At 45.3% G+C, this 19,693-nt stretch overlaps 6 protein-coding genes across 6 annotated transcripts in view; 5 read left to right on the top strand and 1 right to left on the bottom strand.

Annotated features, from left to right (window-relative positions):
- Positions 1 to 956: 956 nt before the first annotated feature.
- On the top strand, positions 957 to 4,230 carry VTP01DRAFT_1877 (uncharacterized protein; the record flags this gene model as incomplete). The annotated part of the gene is made up of 10 exons (XM_069380275.1): positions 957 to 1,051; positions 1,108 to 1,206; positions 1,276 to 1,302; positions 1,363 to 1,842; positions 1,897 to 2,260; positions 2,321 to 2,332; positions 2,390 to 2,539; positions 2,595 to 2,964; positions 3,025 to 3,729; positions 3,794 to 4,230. The coding sequence occupies 10 exons, from the start codon at positions 957 to 959 to the stop codon at positions 4,228 to 4,230; spliced, it is 2,739 nt and encodes a 912-aa protein (XP_069238301.1).
- A 1,499-nt stretch (positions 4,231 to 5,729) lies between these two features.
- Positions 5,730 to 7,025, bottom strand: VTP01DRAFT_1876 (uncharacterized protein; the record flags this gene model as incomplete). Its single annotated transcript, XM_069380274.1, has 3 exons — positions 5,730 to 6,183; positions 6,250 to 6,270; positions 6,349 to 7,025. The coding sequence occupies 3 exons, from the start codon at positions 7,023 to 7,025 to the stop codon at positions 5,730 to 5,732; spliced, it is 1,152 nt and encodes a 383-aa protein (XP_069238300.1).
- Positions 7,026 to 10,170: 3,145 nt separating this feature from the next.
- On the top strand, positions 10,171 to 10,958 carry VTP01DRAFT_1875 (uncharacterized protein; the record flags this gene model as incomplete). The annotated part of the gene is made up of 2 exons (XM_069380273.1): positions 10,171 to 10,314; positions 10,377 to 10,958. The coding sequence occupies 2 exons, from the start codon at positions 10,171 to 10,173 to the stop codon at positions 10,956 to 10,958; spliced, it is 726 nt and encodes a 241-aa protein (XP_069238299.1).
- A 221-nt stretch (positions 10,959 to 11,179) lies between these two features.
- VTP01DRAFT_1874 (uncharacterized protein) lies at positions 11,180 to 13,034 on the top strand (the record flags this gene model as incomplete). Its single annotated transcript, XM_069380272.1, has 11 exons — positions 11,180 to 11,215; positions 11,455 to 11,483; positions 11,545 to 11,779; positions 11,846 to 12,026; positions 12,088 to 12,149; positions 12,201 to 12,309; positions 12,366 to 12,436; positions 12,501 to 12,596; positions 12,654 to 12,812; positions 12,874 to 12,957; positions 13,014 to 13,034. The coding sequence occupies 11 exons, from the start codon at positions 11,180 to 11,182 to the stop codon at positions 13,032 to 13,034; spliced, it is 1,083 nt and encodes a 360-aa protein (XP_069238298.1).
- A 1,833-nt stretch (positions 13,035 to 14,867) lies between these two features.
- On the top strand, positions 14,868 to 18,721 carry VTP01DRAFT_1873 (uncharacterized protein; the record flags this gene model as incomplete). Its single annotated transcript, XM_069380271.1, has 7 exons — positions 14,868 to 14,899; positions 14,972 to 15,090; positions 15,157 to 15,353; positions 15,414 to 15,591; positions 15,643 to 15,693; positions 15,745 to 18,405; positions 18,477 to 18,721. The coding sequence occupies 7 exons, from the start codon at positions 14,868 to 14,870 to the stop codon at positions 18,719 to 18,721; spliced, it is 3,483 nt and encodes a 1,160-aa protein (XP_069238297.1).
- Positions 18,722 to 19,114: 393 nt separating this feature from the next.
- The window catches only part of VTP01DRAFT_1872 (uncharacterized protein), a gene marked incomplete at both ends in the record, with an annotated part of 1,947 nt that continues 1,368 nt past the window's right edge, over positions 19,115 to 19,693 (top strand). The window contains 3 exons of the mRNA XM_069380270.1: positions 19,115 to 19,225; positions 19,361 to 19,412; positions 19,487 to 19,590. Of these exons, the coding sequence (XP_069238296.1) occupies positions 19,115 to 19,225; positions 19,361 to 19,412; positions 19,487 to 19,590 (267 nt within the window). The remainder of the gene's footprint in view (positions 19,226 to 19,360; positions 19,413 to 19,486; positions 19,591 to 19,693) is intronic.

Below are 19,693 nucleotides of genomic sequence, written 5' to 3'. Positions count from 1 at the left end.
ACAGCCCGTATTCATGCAAATGTTGTTACGAACAAAACGTGGCCATTTTCCGCATTTCTTGTCATTGGTCGGATTGTTGTTATCTTTACAGACTCTTTTGGCGTGAATAACTTGCTTTCGAGCAATCAAATTTGAATAATACTTGAGGATCTGGAATCAATCAGTATTTCCTGTCCATTTAGTAATGATTGTTCCTACATATCATCCTCTGCTGTGTACTATGATTTAGCAATTTAAGCTTACAGATGTCTGGATTTCTTTTGAAAGTCAGTTTTGATCGTTTTGTAGCATAGACTCGATTTGCATGCATATTTCCGCTTTCCTTCAGCAGTTGTGTTTGTGCTCTGGTACTTTTATTAAAATACCAGGCATCTCTTTATTTCCCGTGGTAAACCGACGTTGTGTCTCTACTCCGACTCATAAAAGAGTAAGCAATAATTAGTGTCTCAAAGTTTTGGGTAGCTTTGAGTTACTTTCACCGGTTCGTCAGCGGGAAAACTTTTGCTTAATATATGTCGATCAATGAGAGAAGACAGCAGATGCATAAGGTTTTTTGCTAGATCTGGTCGCTTACAAATGGATTGAATATTTCATAACCAGTTACGATGTGGTATGGACTGTGCTCGACTGCTAGGAGCCATGATGTCTTTCCACAACCGACATCCGACTTCGTTGTTGTTGCGCCATAGCAGTGTGTGAATTTTTATCCTTCTTAAGACATGAGGCTGAATCTTCACCACTCGACACAGTGTATCTTCATACCGATAGTATAGTTTCAAACCATCAACAGTCGTTTAATATGGAATAGATGACTCTGCTGCAATTAAATAGATCGGTTATTTCAACTGAAACTGAAGGTACCAAAATTCTACAGCCCAAATCAGGGAAAAGAGCCTTTGTCACACGGACTTCCGACAATTGACCCGCTCGTTTGATCGCAACCATTCCTGCCAACCATGAATGGCACTCTGTCCTTCAGCGGCAGTTTCCGCACTGACGTACACGCTACTAGGGCCGAGGATAAAAAGCGGCTACGTATATCTCGAGCCTGGTAATAGATCAATTATTCTTGGATTGTTTGGATCATGATCTTAACGATTTTTACAGCGATTTCTGTCGACGCAAAAAAGTAAAATGTGACTTTACAGAAGGAAAGCCATGCGAGAACTGTATAGCGTACGGTGTCACATGCGAATTTACCGAAGGGTGAGCGATGGTTTCTTCTAGAGATAACGAGTTGTTATTTTCATATTGACATTTTTGCCCAAAACTTAGTGCAAAGAAGAGAGGACCGCCGAAAGGGTGAGGATATATAGATTTACTTCCGCTCTTGCTTGCCAGATTAAACGGACTGTGGGATAGTTACATTGATGCTCTCGAGAAACGCATACGCAAGATCGAGTCCGTGCTCAGCTCGAATATTGAAACGCCTTCGCCTTGCAGGACAGCGCCAGCCCCCGAAGTACAGTCGACATCGGAACCAAATACTTTTAGTAAACCGCCGCCGACATATATCCCAACCTCTTCACGGTCTCGGAAACCACCTAAAGGCGCTTCTACTGATGGATTGCATTATCTCGGAGAACTCTCACCATTGCAGTTTCTACAGACTCGATTTCCTATCGAAGGAAATGGCAGCGGACCGTGGATGGGACGGCGAGTACGACGCTTTGGAAAGCAGATATTGCTTATGGATGCCGAAGATGAGCCAACAGATGGTATACGTGACCGTACGCCACCAACCCCGTCGGTGGAAAATATGGCGCACCACACCGGTGTGCAACATTGGGTTTACACCGTCACTGGAGTCGACCGCCACACAAGCGACAGATTATTGAAAATGTAAGCTCGCAGGAATGATGTAAAATGTATGGCATATACTGATAGGGAAAGCAGATATTTTGCAAACATTCATCCATTGTTACCAGTGGTGAACAAAAGACATTTTCTCAAACAGTACCGGGACCAGATAGATTCATACCCTTCGGCGGATCTGCTAAACGCGATGTTTGGAGCAGCAGCGCGATTTGTGGAATGTGAGGCTATACGACGAAGACGGGAACGCGGATTTGTACCTCCAGATCTATTCTGGGACGTACCGAAAGGCTGGAGCGATCAATTTTTTGATCAAGCAGAGAGCATACTGTGCAGAATGACTTCTGTGTCCAGCATTTCCAAAGTCCAATCTATCATTTTGGTGCACAACAACAGTGGCAATATTGATGCCAAATCATCTGCGTGCTGGCTGCTAGGTGGACTGGTAAGTGCTGGCTATCTATCCCTCAGCAGTGATGCTAACATGAAGATCCGACAAATTTAGGCAATTCGATATGTAAGCAAAATTACTAATTATATTAGCGTGTATATTTGCTAACCATACGGCGTGCAGGCTCAAGCGTTCGGTCTTAATCGATCCTGCGAACATTGGGATATTTCAGAAGATGAAAAGCAGACTCGGAAGAGGATATGGTGGTTGCTGTATGCGGTGGATCGATTCCAATCTGCGTCCATGGGACGCCCAATCAGCATACACGACGAGGTAAGTCTTCCAACGACATATTCTCCTGCGTTTTGCTTAATGTCATAAATGGAAGGATAATGATATAGAATACCCGGATGTCTCCGCTACCTGGCGCGAAGTATTGGATGATCCCGAAAGTCCTGACGACGATGCACAGCCGCGATTTCCATCATCGACCTATCGGCCCGCAAATATTGAAGGTCGAGTAGAAATTTATCAGCTCTGTATCCAGCTTGTGAAATTATCACAAATTTTGGGAAGAATTTTACAAGGTTTATACACTCCTATTGCCCGAAAACATTCGTCGCAACACGGCAGTGATGTAATCGTTACTCGACTGGACCACGAGCTGACTGAGTGGCGTTTTGATTTTAGCAAAAAGCTGCAAGCGGCTAACTTTGCCGATTTTGATGAAGATAAAGGTTACCTTGCTCCGGCGATTGGTAAGTACATTCTATCCAACTCGCAGACTACAATGTATTAACACTGCTTTAATCGTTTAGCTTCTGTCCTCCTTTGTTATTTCACTGCGTTGATCTTGCTACATCGACCGTTTATCGATGGTAATAGATCTGATGGCAAGGCTACGGGAGCTTCATATTCATCTTTCCGCATCAGCACGAGTGCTGCAACTCGTATCGTACGCATCGCTGAAAATATGTCGCCGCGAGATTTCCAAATGTTTCCATACTTATTCAGCCAATATCCAATGTTGCAAAGCTGCTTGATCCACATGTACAATGCCAAAAATCCTGATGCTCGCATTTCATCACCTGGAAAGGCAGAATTGACGAAGGCTATGGTGATCGTGGAGCGTATTAGACATACATCCAACAGCGGACAACATCTTTATAGTCTTTTGCAACTTGTCATGTCCAAGTTAAATATCGACTATGGACGACTATCAGGAGATGACTCGAAATCCAATTCGCCTGACGACACAGACTCCACAACATGCTCGTTTATGCGTCCAGCGATCCCAAGAAAGACGTCAGATGTTGGTCGTGGTGCGACTGGGCCTAAACGCCGTTCTGCAAATAGCTCACCAGTTCTGTCAAGATCTCCAAGCAGTCAAAGCTACGACATGTCTTATTGGAATATGGCGAACAACGAACGGACCAACGCTGCTGTGCGGCAAATATTGCAAACGAGCACACAGTCTCCAGATCAGTTCAGCACAGATTTGCAAGGAGCCGAGCATCTTGCCAGTAAGTATACTTTGAGAAAACTTGCGACTTGTTAGAGATCACTAAAAAGCTTTCGGAAAAAAAGCGATCTTGTCTGCAACATCGCCATCGAGCGTCAAGGAAGCATATACTCTTAAACAGTTTGGGTTTGATACATCTCAAATCCAAGTGAATCAAGCCATGTCGTACTTTGCAGAGTTACAAACTTTACAGCAAATGGCACCGACACTCCCTTCGCAGGCATCCATGCCTGAGAACATTATTGCATCTTCTTCAGAAAGCCAAGACCAAACATCAGCATCCATTGACAGCTTTATACCAGTCCCATCTACACCTGCATCTTCGTCTACTACTACGCAGCTACCATACAGCAGCAGCTCATCCGTGCCAAACGATCAATTACAAAATGTGTTCCGCAACAACCCAAACAACCCGTTTTGGAACATTCCATCATCCATGGATTGGACAGAATGGAGCGACTGGAACCAAAAGTCGCAAGGACCGTGGTACCCATTACAGTAAAAAAAAGAGAAATTGTTTTGATCTTTGTGTATTTTTGCTTTAAGTGTATTACTACAGAATACTATTTTTATTGTTTTCCCACTTTAAGCAGTGTTTACGCATCGTGTCGGGGCAGGGCAGAGGCGGGCAAAGGGGAAAGACAATATATAAGAATACATTTTTGAGGGGGGCGGCGCACCAGCAGGCACCACCCCCGATGGAGGAATGCTTCTACATACAGAAAGGAGACTTGCTTGGATAGAATGATATGCACTTGCAGCAGAAAATACTTGTCACGCCGCACGCACGCCATAGAATATGAGTAAGATTTTGTGTAGAGCATGCAAGAGATCACAGAGCCCAGGGGAAGACGCCGTAGAGCAGAGAAGCTGCATGCATAATTCGGTCAAGAGGTATATGTATATAAACATGCTTCAATTTGCATCAACGGTCAATTGTTTGCAATCTTAAAAGATTTGATGTTCTAGCTTACCATATCATTATTTCTGTAAAGATAAAGAGAAAAAAAGAAATGTTGGAAGATTGCTCACTTTATAGGCATCTCAACAAAAAATCTTCTGTTATCAGAGCCAATGCTTACACCCGGAACTTCGGATGTTGTTTTACAGTACAATATCTTTTGTGAACCGGTCCATGAACATGTAAGGTTTGCAAATCTTTCTGTGATGTAGTGTAAGTACAACGCTATTTGGAGCTTTCGATCTTCCTCCAGGAGCCACGGAACGTGCTTACCTCTAAACCAATTTCGTAGGTATTCAAAAGTATACTTTGGATAGTGCATTGTGCCGAAACAGACTAGCATGTCTCTCCCAACCCTGGTTTTGCATCCACCATCGAGGCTCCAGGTTCCATGGAAATTCCAAGTTTACTGTTAACAGTAGGGGATACTTAGAGAGTAAGAAGCATGCTTCGCTGTCGCTTCGCTCGAGGACGAAACATTGCTTGCTTTTTCCTTACTGCGCGAGCTCGTCAAATGCCAAATCTCTATGTTTTCAGCTAGAAAAGGTATTGTCATTCACGATGAAAATGTCGGGTGTAGGGAAAAATAAAGCCAATCCTATGAAGATATATTCACCAACTAGTGGTAAATAATAGTACTACACCTATTCCCTTAACTGGTGCGACTGAGCTGCCAGTAGCCATACCGATGGATCATAACGTCTGTACAGTGCTTAATCAATCTCCTATATTTACTGTCTGAGAATCTTGCTGTAGATGTATCCTACTTAGGAATCTTTGGAGCAATGATGTTAGCGGTTGAAGTACAGATAGATGTCATTTTCCGATCCCTACAATATAGAGTAAAAACTGCATTTCTTATCGTACCCGAGGAGCAGTTCTAGAGTCGCAAAAGCGGAACAAACTGATCTTCATTACGAAAAGGATGGAACAGCGACTATGCAGTTTCGAAAAGTGTGAATTAGGAATTTTTCATGAAGTTAGTGCAGAAAGGGTTTTTTATTAAGTAGCTAGTGATAGAGAGTGTGTTTAGTGATTTTTCATTTGTAAGACGACGCTTTCACGGCATAGACCGGTCTAGTTCCTGGATGTTCTCCAAGACTCCAAAGCTGGTCGCCCTGCTTTCGATATGAGAGATCTTCGCAGCCGATAGACATGACACCTGCGTGTCGCACTGGAGTCGTTCCTTCACCCTTCCATGTGTACAAGTCTCCCTTTGTAGATGCTCCGCGACTGCATGAGAAGTAGTAGACTCCATTCGCGGACACTGCACCCTGAACGGATTTAAGGCCCATGTTGTAAAGCTCCGTAGCAACGGCGGTGGAATCAGTGAGGAAGCGCGTCTTGTAATCAAGGTTAAAGCGTGCAATTCGGTTTGTAACACCTTTAGAGTCGTACTCTCCTACGATCACAGAATCTGGCGTGGTCGTACGATCGAGTGCGAGGTAAGAAAATCGGAATCCATCGCCAACACTGCCTTGAGCTTTGTAGTATCTAAACCAATCAATCGTCAAAACTCTCTACTTTTGAAATAAACCTCACTTGCTACGTTGGACTTACCCTAATTGCGGAATAACATATCTACGTAGAAAAATTATAAGAGAAAATAATTAATTAAATGATCTAGTTTTTGACGTTTCTTCAGATCTCTGGACTTACTTGTACGTGAAAGCTTGGTAAACGCCTTTGCCGACATGACCAATGCCGTTACCAGTGTCGACTTTATAGATATGGTTCAAATCAAAGAGTCTCAAGCCGTTTGCGGTATCGACAATGTAGAGGATATTGCCATACAACATGATGCCGCCTGCGTGGACCTTGACAGAGCTGAAGGTTGCTGTGCCGTCAGATTCAGTGCCGGGGACAACCAAGAGCACGTTTCGGTACGCTTTCTTGTCAGCATCGATGAAAGAAATACGCACGCCTTTATTGTCTGCCTTTGGCACATCTCTGTGATCGTACCAGGAAACCAGGATCATGTTTCTTCCCTTGTAAGTTCCAGCATCGTACGCGTCGGCCGAGGTGGTGATGCCTTGAGGATACCACTTGTCGGTATTTAGATCATCGTAGCCTGAGACGTGTTCCCATGTAAAGTCTTGGACGAAGTTTGAAGGACCAGAATAGCCAGGCGTAGCGTGGTTTGTGTCATCTAGCACGTCTTCTACAGAGACGTTGGGCAAAGCATCGTCGAGCTTGGCAATAATGGACTTGTAACGATCGGTGTGAGCAACGAGTTGAAGGCCGCTTGGATCAAGTTTCGTCACTGCGGCGTGCACTGCCGTAACTGCAAAGCCTAGCAGAGCTGCTACGGTTGTAGATCTGGCAAAAATTACCATCGTTAAATGATTTCCCTACTAACCAGCCACACCATCCACCCTATTTATAACTTTTATAGGTAAAAAATATTCCTCCTCTCCGGCGCATAGGATCGACGCTTTGCAGATGAGTATGCAGCTACCACATTGCAATCTTCTCAAGTTTCCGTTACTCCAAAATAATTAACTCTTGATTTGCGTTCTCACGTGACAGTAGGTTAATTTTATTCCAACCTACGATTGGATGCGCAGTTCTCATGCTGGAAAGTTTACATACGTAATCTATGCAGAGCGTACATTTGTTTTACTCTAATCGAGGATGACTTCGTTTCGAAACTGTGGATTGTATCAGAGAACTGACTGTGCTCATTTCTATATTCAGAACAAGAGTGAGATTGGCCGATTGGTGCTGTCGATTATGCTTCAAAAGTTTAATGAGATTTGCTCAATCGCGCGGAAAATAGCCGAGTACACTCGTATGGTCCGCGTCAAAAATAAAGTTGACGCTTTCCAACCGTACAATCCAAATAGCACTGTGATGGCGCACTGCGCACGGGCTTCTGCGGTACACGGATCAACGCCACTCGCTGGAAGACAGATACTGAAAATACTGTGCTAGAATATGATAGATGTTTAGGTTGTTAAACGACCATGTTAGGTCCGTGAACTGCGTCAAGCTTCAGATTGTAGCCTCCTACTAGTTGATAATGGAAAGCAAGGAGGAACTGAGCCACACCCAACTCTAGTAGCACGCGGCTCCGATCCATTTCAGCTCGATAACGGTGACACGAAGATCGCAGCAGCAACAACCTGAAGATCCATGCGTAGCACTCTGGTGAAACAGTAGATCAAAGTGGATAGAAATAAATGACACGTTCTTGACAGTGCATTCGTCTGAGAAGACAACTGTAAACAATGTCGAAAGAAGAATCAACATGAGTGCATCCATCCCTATGCCCGATTCCATCCGTGAAACAATGTCGGTATAAATAAACGTACTGTACACCTGTGGCACCACATCGCTCATAAAAGAAGCATAAGGCGCATTTTGAAGAATCATTAAGTCGCTGTCTGAATTGCTTTTTGGCAGACAATCAGTAGTCGCATAACGACATTACAAGATTTCTTTATTCGCACATTTCTCGAAACACTCTACGGAATGTCGAGCAAATCCTTGCAAGTTACTGAGGATGGCTGTGTCATCGTCTGAAAAGTGGGAGCGTTTGATTTTGCTCTTGACAAAGGACCAAAATTGCACGATTGGATTAAGTTCCGGAGAGTATGTTTGGAAACAGATGAAGCGGTAACCTCGTGAAGCGATATGTTTACCAACATCCTCGGAAGTATGGATGGGGGGCATTATCCATAACCAGATAATGCGGAGGCATCTGGAGCATCTTCGTCATCGTCATCTTGTCCTAATTCTTGTCGGAATTCATCGAGAGTGGCCACCGAAAAATAGATTCTTGTATTTGCCGAAAAAAGTATCAAGGTCCGTTTCAGGTCCAATAAATACTTGTGGCGTTTCTTTCAGAGTCGCGGAACATGTCGACAAAACATTCACGGTCGTCGACGCGAGGATTCTTTTTCGTTCTTTTCCCGTCTGAGGCAATGTGGAAGCAAGGTGATCCGACTCACAATGAATATCGAGCGAAGCATGGCGGGCGTATACTTCGATTGTCAATAGCTTGAGTGTTTGGCGCGTGTCTTGCAGTACAGCAGATGCATCCGAAAATCATAATTCAGTTGCGTCACCAAGCAGTCGTCCATTTCGACATATGGTCCTGTTTTTGTACTCATGTTTGCATACTTGGAGTCAGAAAAAAACTTCCTGAAGATCGTCGGCCGGAGGAGAATTGTTCTTTATGGTCAGAGATAGACAGGAACAGCGGGGCCAAGATTCAAGAGCGTCTTGACTGGGTTCGCAAGCAGGAGGGGACCGATATGGACTTTAGGACTAATTGCGTCTTCCTAGATGAGTTTGCCTTCCATGTCAACATGAAGCGCAGTATAGCCTGGTCGAAGAAAGGTTCGCCTGCAGTTGTTCACTGTGCCCAAAACACGAGCGCAGACGACCATCATCTTGGGTGATATCTCTGCCTCAGGTCTAATTTAGTGCAGCCTGAGGCTGTGCTGGGCTTATGAGCACAGGAGCAGTAACAGGTCATTACCTAAGCTTTTTGAAGGCCACAATGAATGAGATGGATTGGTATCCGCACATGATGGGCCGGTACTTCTCACGATAAATCGATGACATATGATAGCGGGTTGCGGTATGAGATCATGGTGACAGATAGATAGGATATACATTTAAACATACAAAAGAGAAACATTCGCAAATGTACACTGCTAAAATATACAAATCAGAAATACCTTAACATACACGATAAATCAACGATTGACTGCAGCGACAGATGAACTTATTGAGAGCAATGACCTCGGAATAGCGTTTCAGGTTCCCCGTCTCGAAGGTTGCACTTCTGCGATAGTTGGAGCTGCACGATTCAAAGCCAAGTATCAGTCTTCGCCCCTCTTTCACCTCTGGCAAGGCGCAAACAATAATATGGAGGCTACCATTACCCGAGGAGCCCGTCCAAGTAGAATACGCTATAAAAGTGTATAATATTATCCCTAGGAACTGCTAACTGCAGAGTCTTGAAGACCCTTGCATGGGCTTGGGAATGCATTCTCCATATCCACATTTTCGTAGTTTCTGCAATGCCATCTATATCGTAACTATCGAATATGAATTCAACTTAGCGAGGATGAGCAAGCCCCGATGATCATTACTAAAGTCTCAGACGTGTTCATGAAAGTGTTTATGCCCAATTTCAATACGATAGTTTTTCAGAACTAGTAGTTACTGTGACTACAGTCGCAATGCTTTATTCTTGCTATATGTTCTAGCTTCGTTCTTCACTGGAACTCTGACGCAGGACGACCTTGCATAAAATTACACGCTCAAGTCATCACATAACAATAAAATATCTTCAATCCTCGCAAAATGTAGATGATAAATGCAGAAGCAAAGTAACGCGTCTGTATAGCCGGTCAGAGATTTGCACGTAGTCTCCGGGTACTTTCGATTGCCAGCAAGGGAGGCGTGCTCGTGGTTTACTAAACACCGCTTTCAGCCTCTCTTTTCTCCTGAAGCCCTACAGCAGCAATGGAGCGAGTAAAGTCCATGAGGCTTGATCCTTTCCCAAGACTCACGGAAGTAGTGGGCGAGCATCTCACCAAACCGCGTTTACTTATTTTGACGGTCATTCTCACAAAGATCTGTCTCGATCGCGTGTACCAGTATGCAAAGGTAATATGTGGAGACGTGATGATCTGCAAGGAGCTTCTGCTAACTGTTTTTGCTCTGTGTAGATTGTTAACCCTAACGCAGAGTTAGACAGCGACGGCGTTGAGACTTTGGATATTCTAGAATACCACCATCCTAAAACGGCAGCGGACGTGTATGACTTTGTTGCTGACTATGGGGCTAAAGGTCGCCAAGCATATGGGTCCTTGCTCTTCTACGACTGCGGTTTCCTTATCTTCCGCACACTGCCTCTCTGTGTATTGACATACTATGGTTTCCAACGCGCTCCCAAGTGGATTCAGCCTGGTATTTGGATACATTTGGCTACAACAGGATGGGACCTTGCCGAGAATGCAGTGTTGTACGTATTGATGAAGCTCTATCCCACTCGCATCGATTTCTTGGCATGGCTGGCTTGTGGTCTCATACAAGGAAAATGGATTCTATTTTGGACAAGCATTGCATTGATCACTGTGTCTATGCTATTTGGCATCTACTATGGATTCCATGGACTGCTGGCAGACTCGGTATTGTTCGAAAAAGACAGGCAGGAACGCTTGAAAGCGAGGAGGGATATTCAACAGATGGCAAAGCGGCAGCAGCAGCAGCGAGGTGCTGGATCGTCCTCTGCAAAGAAGAACGCATAGTCATATTAGAGTAGTAGTAGAGAAGCACAACATTATTAAACTTTCGTCATACGTCATTGCCACCACAGAGTGCTGCTGCTGATTTTTTTTAGTGTTCGGGCGATCTTTGTTCTCGTTTTCCAACCTTTCTTCAAACAACGCCCCTCTTTCTCTGCAAGCGCAGAAGAGCTCCTCTAAGACTTGTCGTTGCCGACCCTTCCTGAACGCCATTCAACAGCTACATGTTCTTCAGTCGAGATCGCACCGAGGAGCTCAGGGTAAGTACAGCCAACCAGTTATTTTTTGAGTTTGCATGGTTGGGTGGGATGTATGCGGCATAATTTTCGAGATTTAGCAGCTTTGTCTGTGCCCATCTTTTCTTATCCTGGAACAATACGGTGATGACTGGAGCTGCTGTTGTTGTTGATGCTGCGAAAACATGTCCATTTCTCTGTGGGAGTGTGTGATGCAGGACAAGTTCCATCCTGTGTGACCTGAGCTAAGCGTATGAAACTAGGATACTTCCACAGACGGAAGAAGAAGCAGGTACCGAATACATCACAGCACAAGCGTCTCCTTCGTCAAACTAAACAATGTTTGTTTACAGCGACGACTTTGGTCCCACGAGAATACCAGCTGGATATCAACGTGCATCTTCGCCAAGCTCGCCACAGACAGGTCGATCTTATGAGACAAATAACCCATTCACCGGAAACGGACGAGCAAATTCGCCTCCGCCTGCAGTGCCCCGCCACGCCGACACGTATGAGATGCAACAACAGCCTCAACATGAATCATACGCTGTAAAAGATCTGAAAGATACAAATTTGTACCTGCAGGAGGTACGAGAAAGCATACTGTGATCCACGGATATGCCTGATGATCCATTTATGAATTCGATGTTTCAGGTACAACGACTCAGAACGGAGATTACTCGCGTCAGCGATCTCATAGATAACATCGAACGTATACATGCTTCTCAACTTGTCAGTATCAACAGCGAGCAATGGGATCAACTGTCACACGAGCTGGAAAGACTCCAAGGAGAGACAAGGAAATGTAACGCCGAGATTAAAAAGTCCCTCGAAGGTAGATGATTTGCAGACCATCCCCAAATCCGATCTATTGCTGAAGATTCCTGTTTCGACAGATTTGGAAAAGTCCAATGTCAGTGTGCCGAACAATGAAGATGGACAGCTGCGTAAAAACCAAGTATGTTATCAACACTTGCAAACTATTATAAGTCTAACACAATCAGTACAGAGCGATACTATACGGCAACGTTTCATCGAGGTTATCCGCAGATATCACAATGTCGAGAGCGAATACCGCACAAAGTTTCGCCAGCGAGTGGAAAGGCAAATTAGAATCGGTAAGAAAAATATGGGAATTTCTGCTCCCCCCCACCTTCTAATCACACCGTGACAGTCAAACCCGAAGCAACGCAGCAAGAAGTTGACGATTATTTAGAAACTTCCAATGATTTGTTTTCACAATCTGTAAGGTCTTTTTCCTTTTATGGATCTACAGCAGAGTTATCACTCATACTTGCCATGTTCATAGTTGCTGCAAGCCGGTCGCCAGACACACGCGCGCACTGTGCTTTCTGAAGTACAAAGTCGACACAACGATATCAAGCGTATCGAAAGAACAATAATCGTAGGCCCACAACAGAAACCGATGTCACAGAATTTTGTCTGACACGTTTGACCGTAGGAATTGAACCAACTATTCGATGATTTGCAAACACTTGTTTCGCAGCAAGGCGAAGTAGTTGTACAAATAGGAGACAATGCTGAAACTGCAGCGCAAGATTTGAAACAAGGCACCCGGTTTGCTCAGCGTGCAATAGATAGTGCCCGATCAGCTCGCGCGGTAAGCCTGTTGAGATACATCACCGGGATCTTCTCAAGCCTTACTCATACATTGATGTTAGAAAAAAATTTGCTGCCTGATTCTGGTCATTATATTACTGGTAGTGATTGCCATCCTTGTATGGTGGTTTGCGTTTGACCACAAGGTAAACTGCCCAGAAAATAGTCCATGTATCTCGGTTCTTACTTGTGATCGTCGTAGGGTGTTGGAGACAATCCTTAGTCCTGCGTGCTTATCGTTTACTTTGTTGTATCCTAATAGCTATTATCTATTGCTGCTATATAGCATGTACCTTTTTTGGCATACGGTATTACATTATATCCGAGAAAGGAAAATGACGTTAGACTATCAAACAAGTTTATTGTTTTCCCGCTCTTGGCGGGGACCACGCATCGTGTCTGGGCAGGGCAGACGCGGGCAAAGGGGAAAAGACAATGTATAAAAAATACATTTTTGAAGGAGGCCGGCGCACCAGTAGGCACCATCCGGGACGGAAGAATGCTTCTACATACAGAGAGGAGACTCCCTTGGATAGAATGATATGCACTTGCAAGCAAAAAGTACTTGTCACGCCGCACGCACGCCATAGAATATGAGTAAGGTTTTGTATAGACGCAAGAGATCACAGAGCCCAGGGGAAGACTCCAGAGAGCAGAGATGCTACATGCATAATTCGGTCAAGAGGTATATGTATATAAACATGCTTCAATTTGCATCAACGGTCAATCGTTTGCAATCTTAAAAGATTTGATGTTCTAGCTTACCATATCATTATCTCTGTAAAAGATAAAGATAAAAAAAGAAATGAGGGGATTGCTCATTTTATAGGCATCTCGACAAAAACTTTTCTGTTATCAGAAACAGTGCTTTACATCCTGGGAACTTCGAATGTTGTTTCACAATCTACTTCGTAATGTGTATATCAACTGACAGCACTCGATGATAATATACAGCAGTATGACATGCAATACGTGCGCATCGGCACTGTTGTAGATGCATATTCTGCTGGAACATCGAACATGACCGGGCAGCGAGCGAAGCGAAGCGTGAAGTGCTTCATCCATAAAGTCAGTGACTCAAAATTTAAGCATTCTGCAGAGTAACCAAGTTACGCAAAACTATTGGGCAGTCTCCTTCTTTACACTCAGGCTAGTAGTTTGTGATATCCAACATACGTATCTCTCGTCCATAGAAATATCCATAACTAAACAATAAAATACCTCAATTTAAGAGAACAGAGTCACGCGTATATCAGTCAGAGAGTGTTGTCCGGGGCTCGAAGTCAATTCGATTCGATAGGAGCAAAAGATCGACAGTTTGGACGAATATTGGATATTTCGAAAGGGAAAACAAGATGTCTTTGTTTAATCATGGACGCTGATTTCTTTTGCTCTTCAACTTCAAATAGATTGCGACAGCCTCCAAGCAACAAAGACAGCACGATATTGTAGCCAATTATCTCTACAGGGTCCCTCAACGCATATCTTTACGAACATACGAGAGAAGAACGTATCATCTTGTAAAACATACAAAAAGAAGAAAGTTTAACGACATTCCACCAAGGCATGATCGAGACGATCAATGGCGTAATTTTATCACCAGATTTTATTAGTTATCCCTCCGCAAATGTTAATCCACAGCATGATACGTATCCATGTAATGGCTTGATCTAAGAAACATTCCGCAGATTCAATAGTAGTAACAGGTGTCGTGTCGAAGATGAGATAAGGGTATCAACGGATTGACGATGTTTATCCGCATATCTTGAAAAATTTTCCATTATTTCATTATGGAGTTATATCTAACTTCCATTAGCTTATTTTCTAGATAGTTTCTCATGATGTTTCCAGATGTAAGCCTGGCAACGGTTGCTAAGGTTATTACCACTTTGGGCGAACGAACTAAATTCGAATCCCGATGTATGTCTTCTAGTGCTGCTGCAAGCCTCTGGTTCTGTTCTTTTACAGGGCAAACCTGCCGGACTTGAGGTCTTCTGTTTTCCAGCCATTTTTCTGACAGCTGCATTGAGATCAATTGTTACTTTCAACACTAAAGATGACGACTAATATGAACTTTGGTCCTGAATGGTGAGGATCACTTACGCTGCGAAGACCGCGTTGATGACAGGTGCAAACTAAAGCAAATGTTTATTGCGTCAGGATGCGCGGCGGCATTACCAAGAGATCAACCACTCTCGATTCCCAAGGATTGCGCTCGGCACCGTCATCTTCGGGATCCCCGGGATTTCTTTCGAATCGTTCGCAGTCAAACAGTTTTGGTAATGTTTACCCTATTTGCTCGGAGGAGTACTGAGACGCTGACGTTTTTCTTTATGCCCTTGAAGACTCTTTTGACATTCGTTCCAACAACGCTGCTGAAACCAAGTGCTCTAAACCGACGTACAAATACTCGAAAGAGTTTATGCTTGGTTTGTACAAGCCTGTGGATGTACCTGCTGACTTTGAGCGACACGACTATGTGGTTGTCGAGGAGCCCCAAGGTCCACTCTCATTTGTTGACTTGACAGAGGAGGAGAAGAAAGTACGGTTTGACGTGGATGCTATGTGAGCCTGGATGCTAATCCGCTTTGCATAACCATAGTTACTAGCCGGACCTGTGCACTCTGAAGTTGGACGGCGCATCATCACGACAGGCGGTGACAGACCCAATAACTCTCGAAACAACAGCCACAGAGACCTGTATGGCAGCCCTGCGCAAAGCCCAGGGTCTGAAAACTTGCCGAATACACCTGGCCGTATGAATCAAGCACGCTCCAAAGGTATGTCACCCTCGAACTATGATGTAAGCTGTGTAGCTAATACAAGTGCAGGTCGAATGCATGATTATTTCTCACGGGATCATTCGAGACGAAGCGACCAGGGTATGATTAACAGGCAGATTCGCAGACCAATATATTCATATTGTTTAATAGATGGCTCAAGAGAACGAGAATGGTCACAATCCGACAGCGATAAAGGTCCAGAAAATGGTCAGGAGGAAATTACATGGGGCGGTGCAAACCGTGACACTGTGGGATCCTTTGACAGCGACGGTGTATTCCGTATCGGAGGAGGAAGCAACGGTGCTACAAGCGGGGTATTTGAAGACGGCAAGACCGGCCGTGATTGGCAATCTGGTTTTGACAGCAACATCGCCAAAGATTCCAAGCGAAGAGGATACGGCCAACAGCAGCAGCACGATGAAATTTCGAGGGACGCCTTTAGCAGCGCAGGTCAACTTCGAGGCTCTCCCTTCTCGGATGGCATCAGCTCAACTCTGGGTCGCGGAATAGAGTCTGCTCATACTCCAAGTGCATTCTCAACCGAGGCAGATTTTAGAGACGCGTTAGCAACCGGAAGCAAGCCTCCTTCTGCTTACAAGTGGTTCTATCGCGATCCTCAAGGAAATGTGCAAGGGCCTTTTGAAGCTCAAGAGATGCAAGGATGGTATAAGAGCGGTTTCTTTACACCAACCTTGCTTGTCAAACGGGAAGATGATGTGCAATTTGAGCCATTAATATCCTTGATCCGCAGAGTGGGCAACGATGTCGAACCATTCTTGATTTCGACTCAACCGGAAGCTAGACATTCGCCTGCCTCATCCCACGCTGCAGGTCTGAACCTCGGCCTTGGCGGTCGCCCTCGAGCCCTGGATCCTTTCAACCGTCCATCACCATCCGCGAATCCTCTTCTGGGTGGCTCAATTCCTTTAAATGCTGCATCCGGTAATTTATTTGGAAGTTCCAGCGCAGCTTCTGATATCTTGTCGCCTGGTTCCGGAGGATTTGATTTCAGTGGCAAGTATAATGCACTTGGTGGTATCGGTGGTGGCGTGCAGTCATCCTTTTTGCAGCAACAGCTCGGTCAAGGACCTGGTACACCTCAGTCTCCATCGTTGCTGCAAAGTCCATTCGGCGGCAGTTTCGGACCAAACTTCCTGGGCTCTCACGATGGAGCATCGCCGTGGGGCGAGCGGCCTCGTACGCTCGCTTGGCTGAACAATGGTCAAAGCGAGATGTATGGTGCTGCAGAGTCGCCCGGTATCTCATCGTTGCTACAGCGACAGCAGCAGCAGCATCATGGACTTAATTCGTTGTTCAGTCCTTCCGGCGGTTCCCCAGGCTATATGGATTATCAACGCTCGATGAATGATCACATGAGCCAGCATCAGCAGTATCTTCAAATGCTTCAGCATAAACAGCAGCAGCATTTGCAATTCCAGCAACAACTGCAACAGCAACTTCAGCAGCAAGCTCTCGAATCAGCGAACCTTTCGCCGCATTCACCCCAGGCCTCAACCTTGGGACAGGGTGCTTTTGCCGCTGATCAAGGTATTCCACAGTCGCTTGAAACTGAAAACCGACGAGTTCAGGCATCAATCCCGATGTCTGCCACACACAGTGGATGGGGATCGGCTCCAGGAACACCAATTACAAACAACGAAAGACCGGTAGCCTCGCTTAAGCAGAGCAGTCTTGTTGATCAGCCTGAAGCAACCAGCGTGAAACCTGCAGCAGCAGCAACGGAGGAGGACAAGAATGACGATGCTCTCGTACAATCTATGACTAAGGCGACCATCGATGAGCCAGAGCCTAAGCCAGCGACAGAGCCATCTCCCAAAGCTCCTGTTTCGAAAGCTCCAAGCGTTGTGAATAAACCGGTTTCTCTGCGAGAGATCCAGGCAGAGGAATTGCGAAAGCAGCAAGAAGCCAAGTTGCAACAACAACAGCAGCAGCAGCTACAGCAACAGCAGCAACAGCTACAGCAACAGCAGCAACAACAAGAAGCTTCGAAAGCAGCAGCTGCGGCTTCAAAGGAAAATGCCACGACGAGCGCTGCAGTTTCCGGAAAGTCGGGTTGGGGTAGCTCACCGTGGGGTCTAGAGTCTACCACGAAGGGACCATCACTTCGAGAAATCCAAGAGATGGAAGCTAAAGAAGCCGAAGCTCGCAAACAAGCTGAAGCCCAACAGGCTGCCAACGCTGCTAGTCGCATCGCCAGTGCCAACAATAATGTACCTTGGGGAGTGACCACATCTAACAAGTCTACACCTTCCGCGTCGACTTCGACTTCTACTCCTGCGTGGGGTACTACCACTGCGCCGAAAAAGACACTCCGAGAGATCCAGCAAGAAGAGGAGGAGGCTGCTTTGCGCCGTGCTAAAGCACAGCAACAGGCTGCTGCAAACGCGTCCTCAGCGAGCAGTGCTGCCGCCGCACCTGTTGCCGGCAGAGGTTATGCCGGAATTGCTGAAAACGCAGCGTTGAAAACGAGCAGCAGTGGTGCAGGTTGGACAACTGTCACAGCACAGCGAACCCCGAGCCGAGTTGCTACTTCTCCTCCGCATAGCAGCAGCAATGTAACCCGTTCTACCAGTACTCAGAATGCCTGGGAAACCGTCGCCGCGCCAAAGCAGCAAAGTCCATCTGTCCAGCAGCAGCAGCAGCAGGCAACTTCAGCAGCATCCCGACCGATGGCTGCAACTACCAACACTGTAAAGAGCACCAAGGCAGCCGATGGAAACAAACCGCCCAGCGAAGATTTTTGCCGATGGTGTCGACAGAGTTTGCGTGGACTCAACCCTGGTGTCAATGGTAGGGCGAGAACCAAGAAAAGATAGGAGTACACTGTTGTCGTTGTTAACTGACTGTACAACTTTGTTTAGCTGAGGAAATTTTACAGATGCTTCTTTCATTCCCTCTTGATAACAGCTCAGCTGAGATTATCCAGGATATCATCTATGCCAACTCGACATCGATGGATGGACGTCGCTTTGCGGGCGAGTTTATGAAGCGAAGAAAGGCCGACATGGCTGGCAAGCTGAACGTCACGTTACCAACAACTCCTCTCGAGGATGAATCCGCCTTCCAAGTCGTAACAAAGAAAGGAAAGAAGAAGACTCAGGCGTAATTAATATCCCAAATCCCATTTCCGTTTTCATTTCGCTACTGACAAGACAATAAACTGGTGATGCTGATGGTGAAACAAGGAGAGCCATGTCTCCTTTTCGCCCGACGAAAAAGCATCTTGTCATGTGCTGGTGAAGAGAGAGATTCCAGATAGACAAAAAATACAGGCAATGTATGCCAGCAGCTTCTTAATTATGTATATACGCGTTGTCGCAAATAGTTGCAATTATGCTATTCGAGAGAAGGTATATCCGAGGGGCAAAAAAGAGAGAAAACAAGGTTCAATTGTTGCCCCATCGTCTGGAAGAATCTCAGCTCACGAGAGGAAGACGAAGGGTTGTGTGACATCTGACTGCTGCTGCCTTCTTACCCTCTCTTGTCCCCCCTCCAGTGCATGTCCCCGATGAATTTCAATATATTCAAACCTAAGCAAAAGACGCCCCAGGATCTGGTGCGACTGACTAAAGATGCAATCTCGAAACTAGATGGGCCTGATAAGCGCAAGGTAAATGCGTGTTCCTGATGGCCGGACTCACTGTCCCGCCCGCTGTCTACTACGCGTATTACTCGGACGACGAGGCAAAGAGAGCTCGCTAACATCCTAGTCCTTGTTTTATCATTATCATTATTTACACTGTAGGCAAACGAGGAAATTTCAAAACACTTGATGTCGATGAAAACAATTTTGCATGGTGCGTAGACGGGGTGAGGTTGAAAGGGGAAAAAAAGTGGGCATGGCTAAATAAATGGGGGCCCGGATGTATAGACAGTGATCCGAGTCCGGACCAAGTCGCACAACTAGCTCAAGAGATTTACAAGAACGATCTTTTACAAGCGCTAGTCCTGAACATTTCAAAACTGGATTTTGAGGCAAGCATATAGCTGCAAGTTATCTGCATTGCACACGCGAGTTGATCAACAAGCGTTGCTTTTGTATATATATATATATATATATATATATATATATATATAG

The sequence above is a fragment of the Rhizomucor pusillus genome, assembly GCF_041956525.1.
Source record: "Rhizomucor pusillus strain CBS 183.67 unplaced genomic scaffold VTP01scaffold_11, whole genome shotgun sequence".
In the NCBI taxonomy this organism is placed as follows: domain Eukaryota; kingdom Fungi; phylum Mucoromycota; class Mucoromycetes; order Mucorales; family Lichtheimiaceae; genus Rhizomucor; species Rhizomucor pusillus.
Note: the sequence above shows the minus strand (reverse complement) of the source record. Positions and strands in the feature narration are given on the sequence as shown.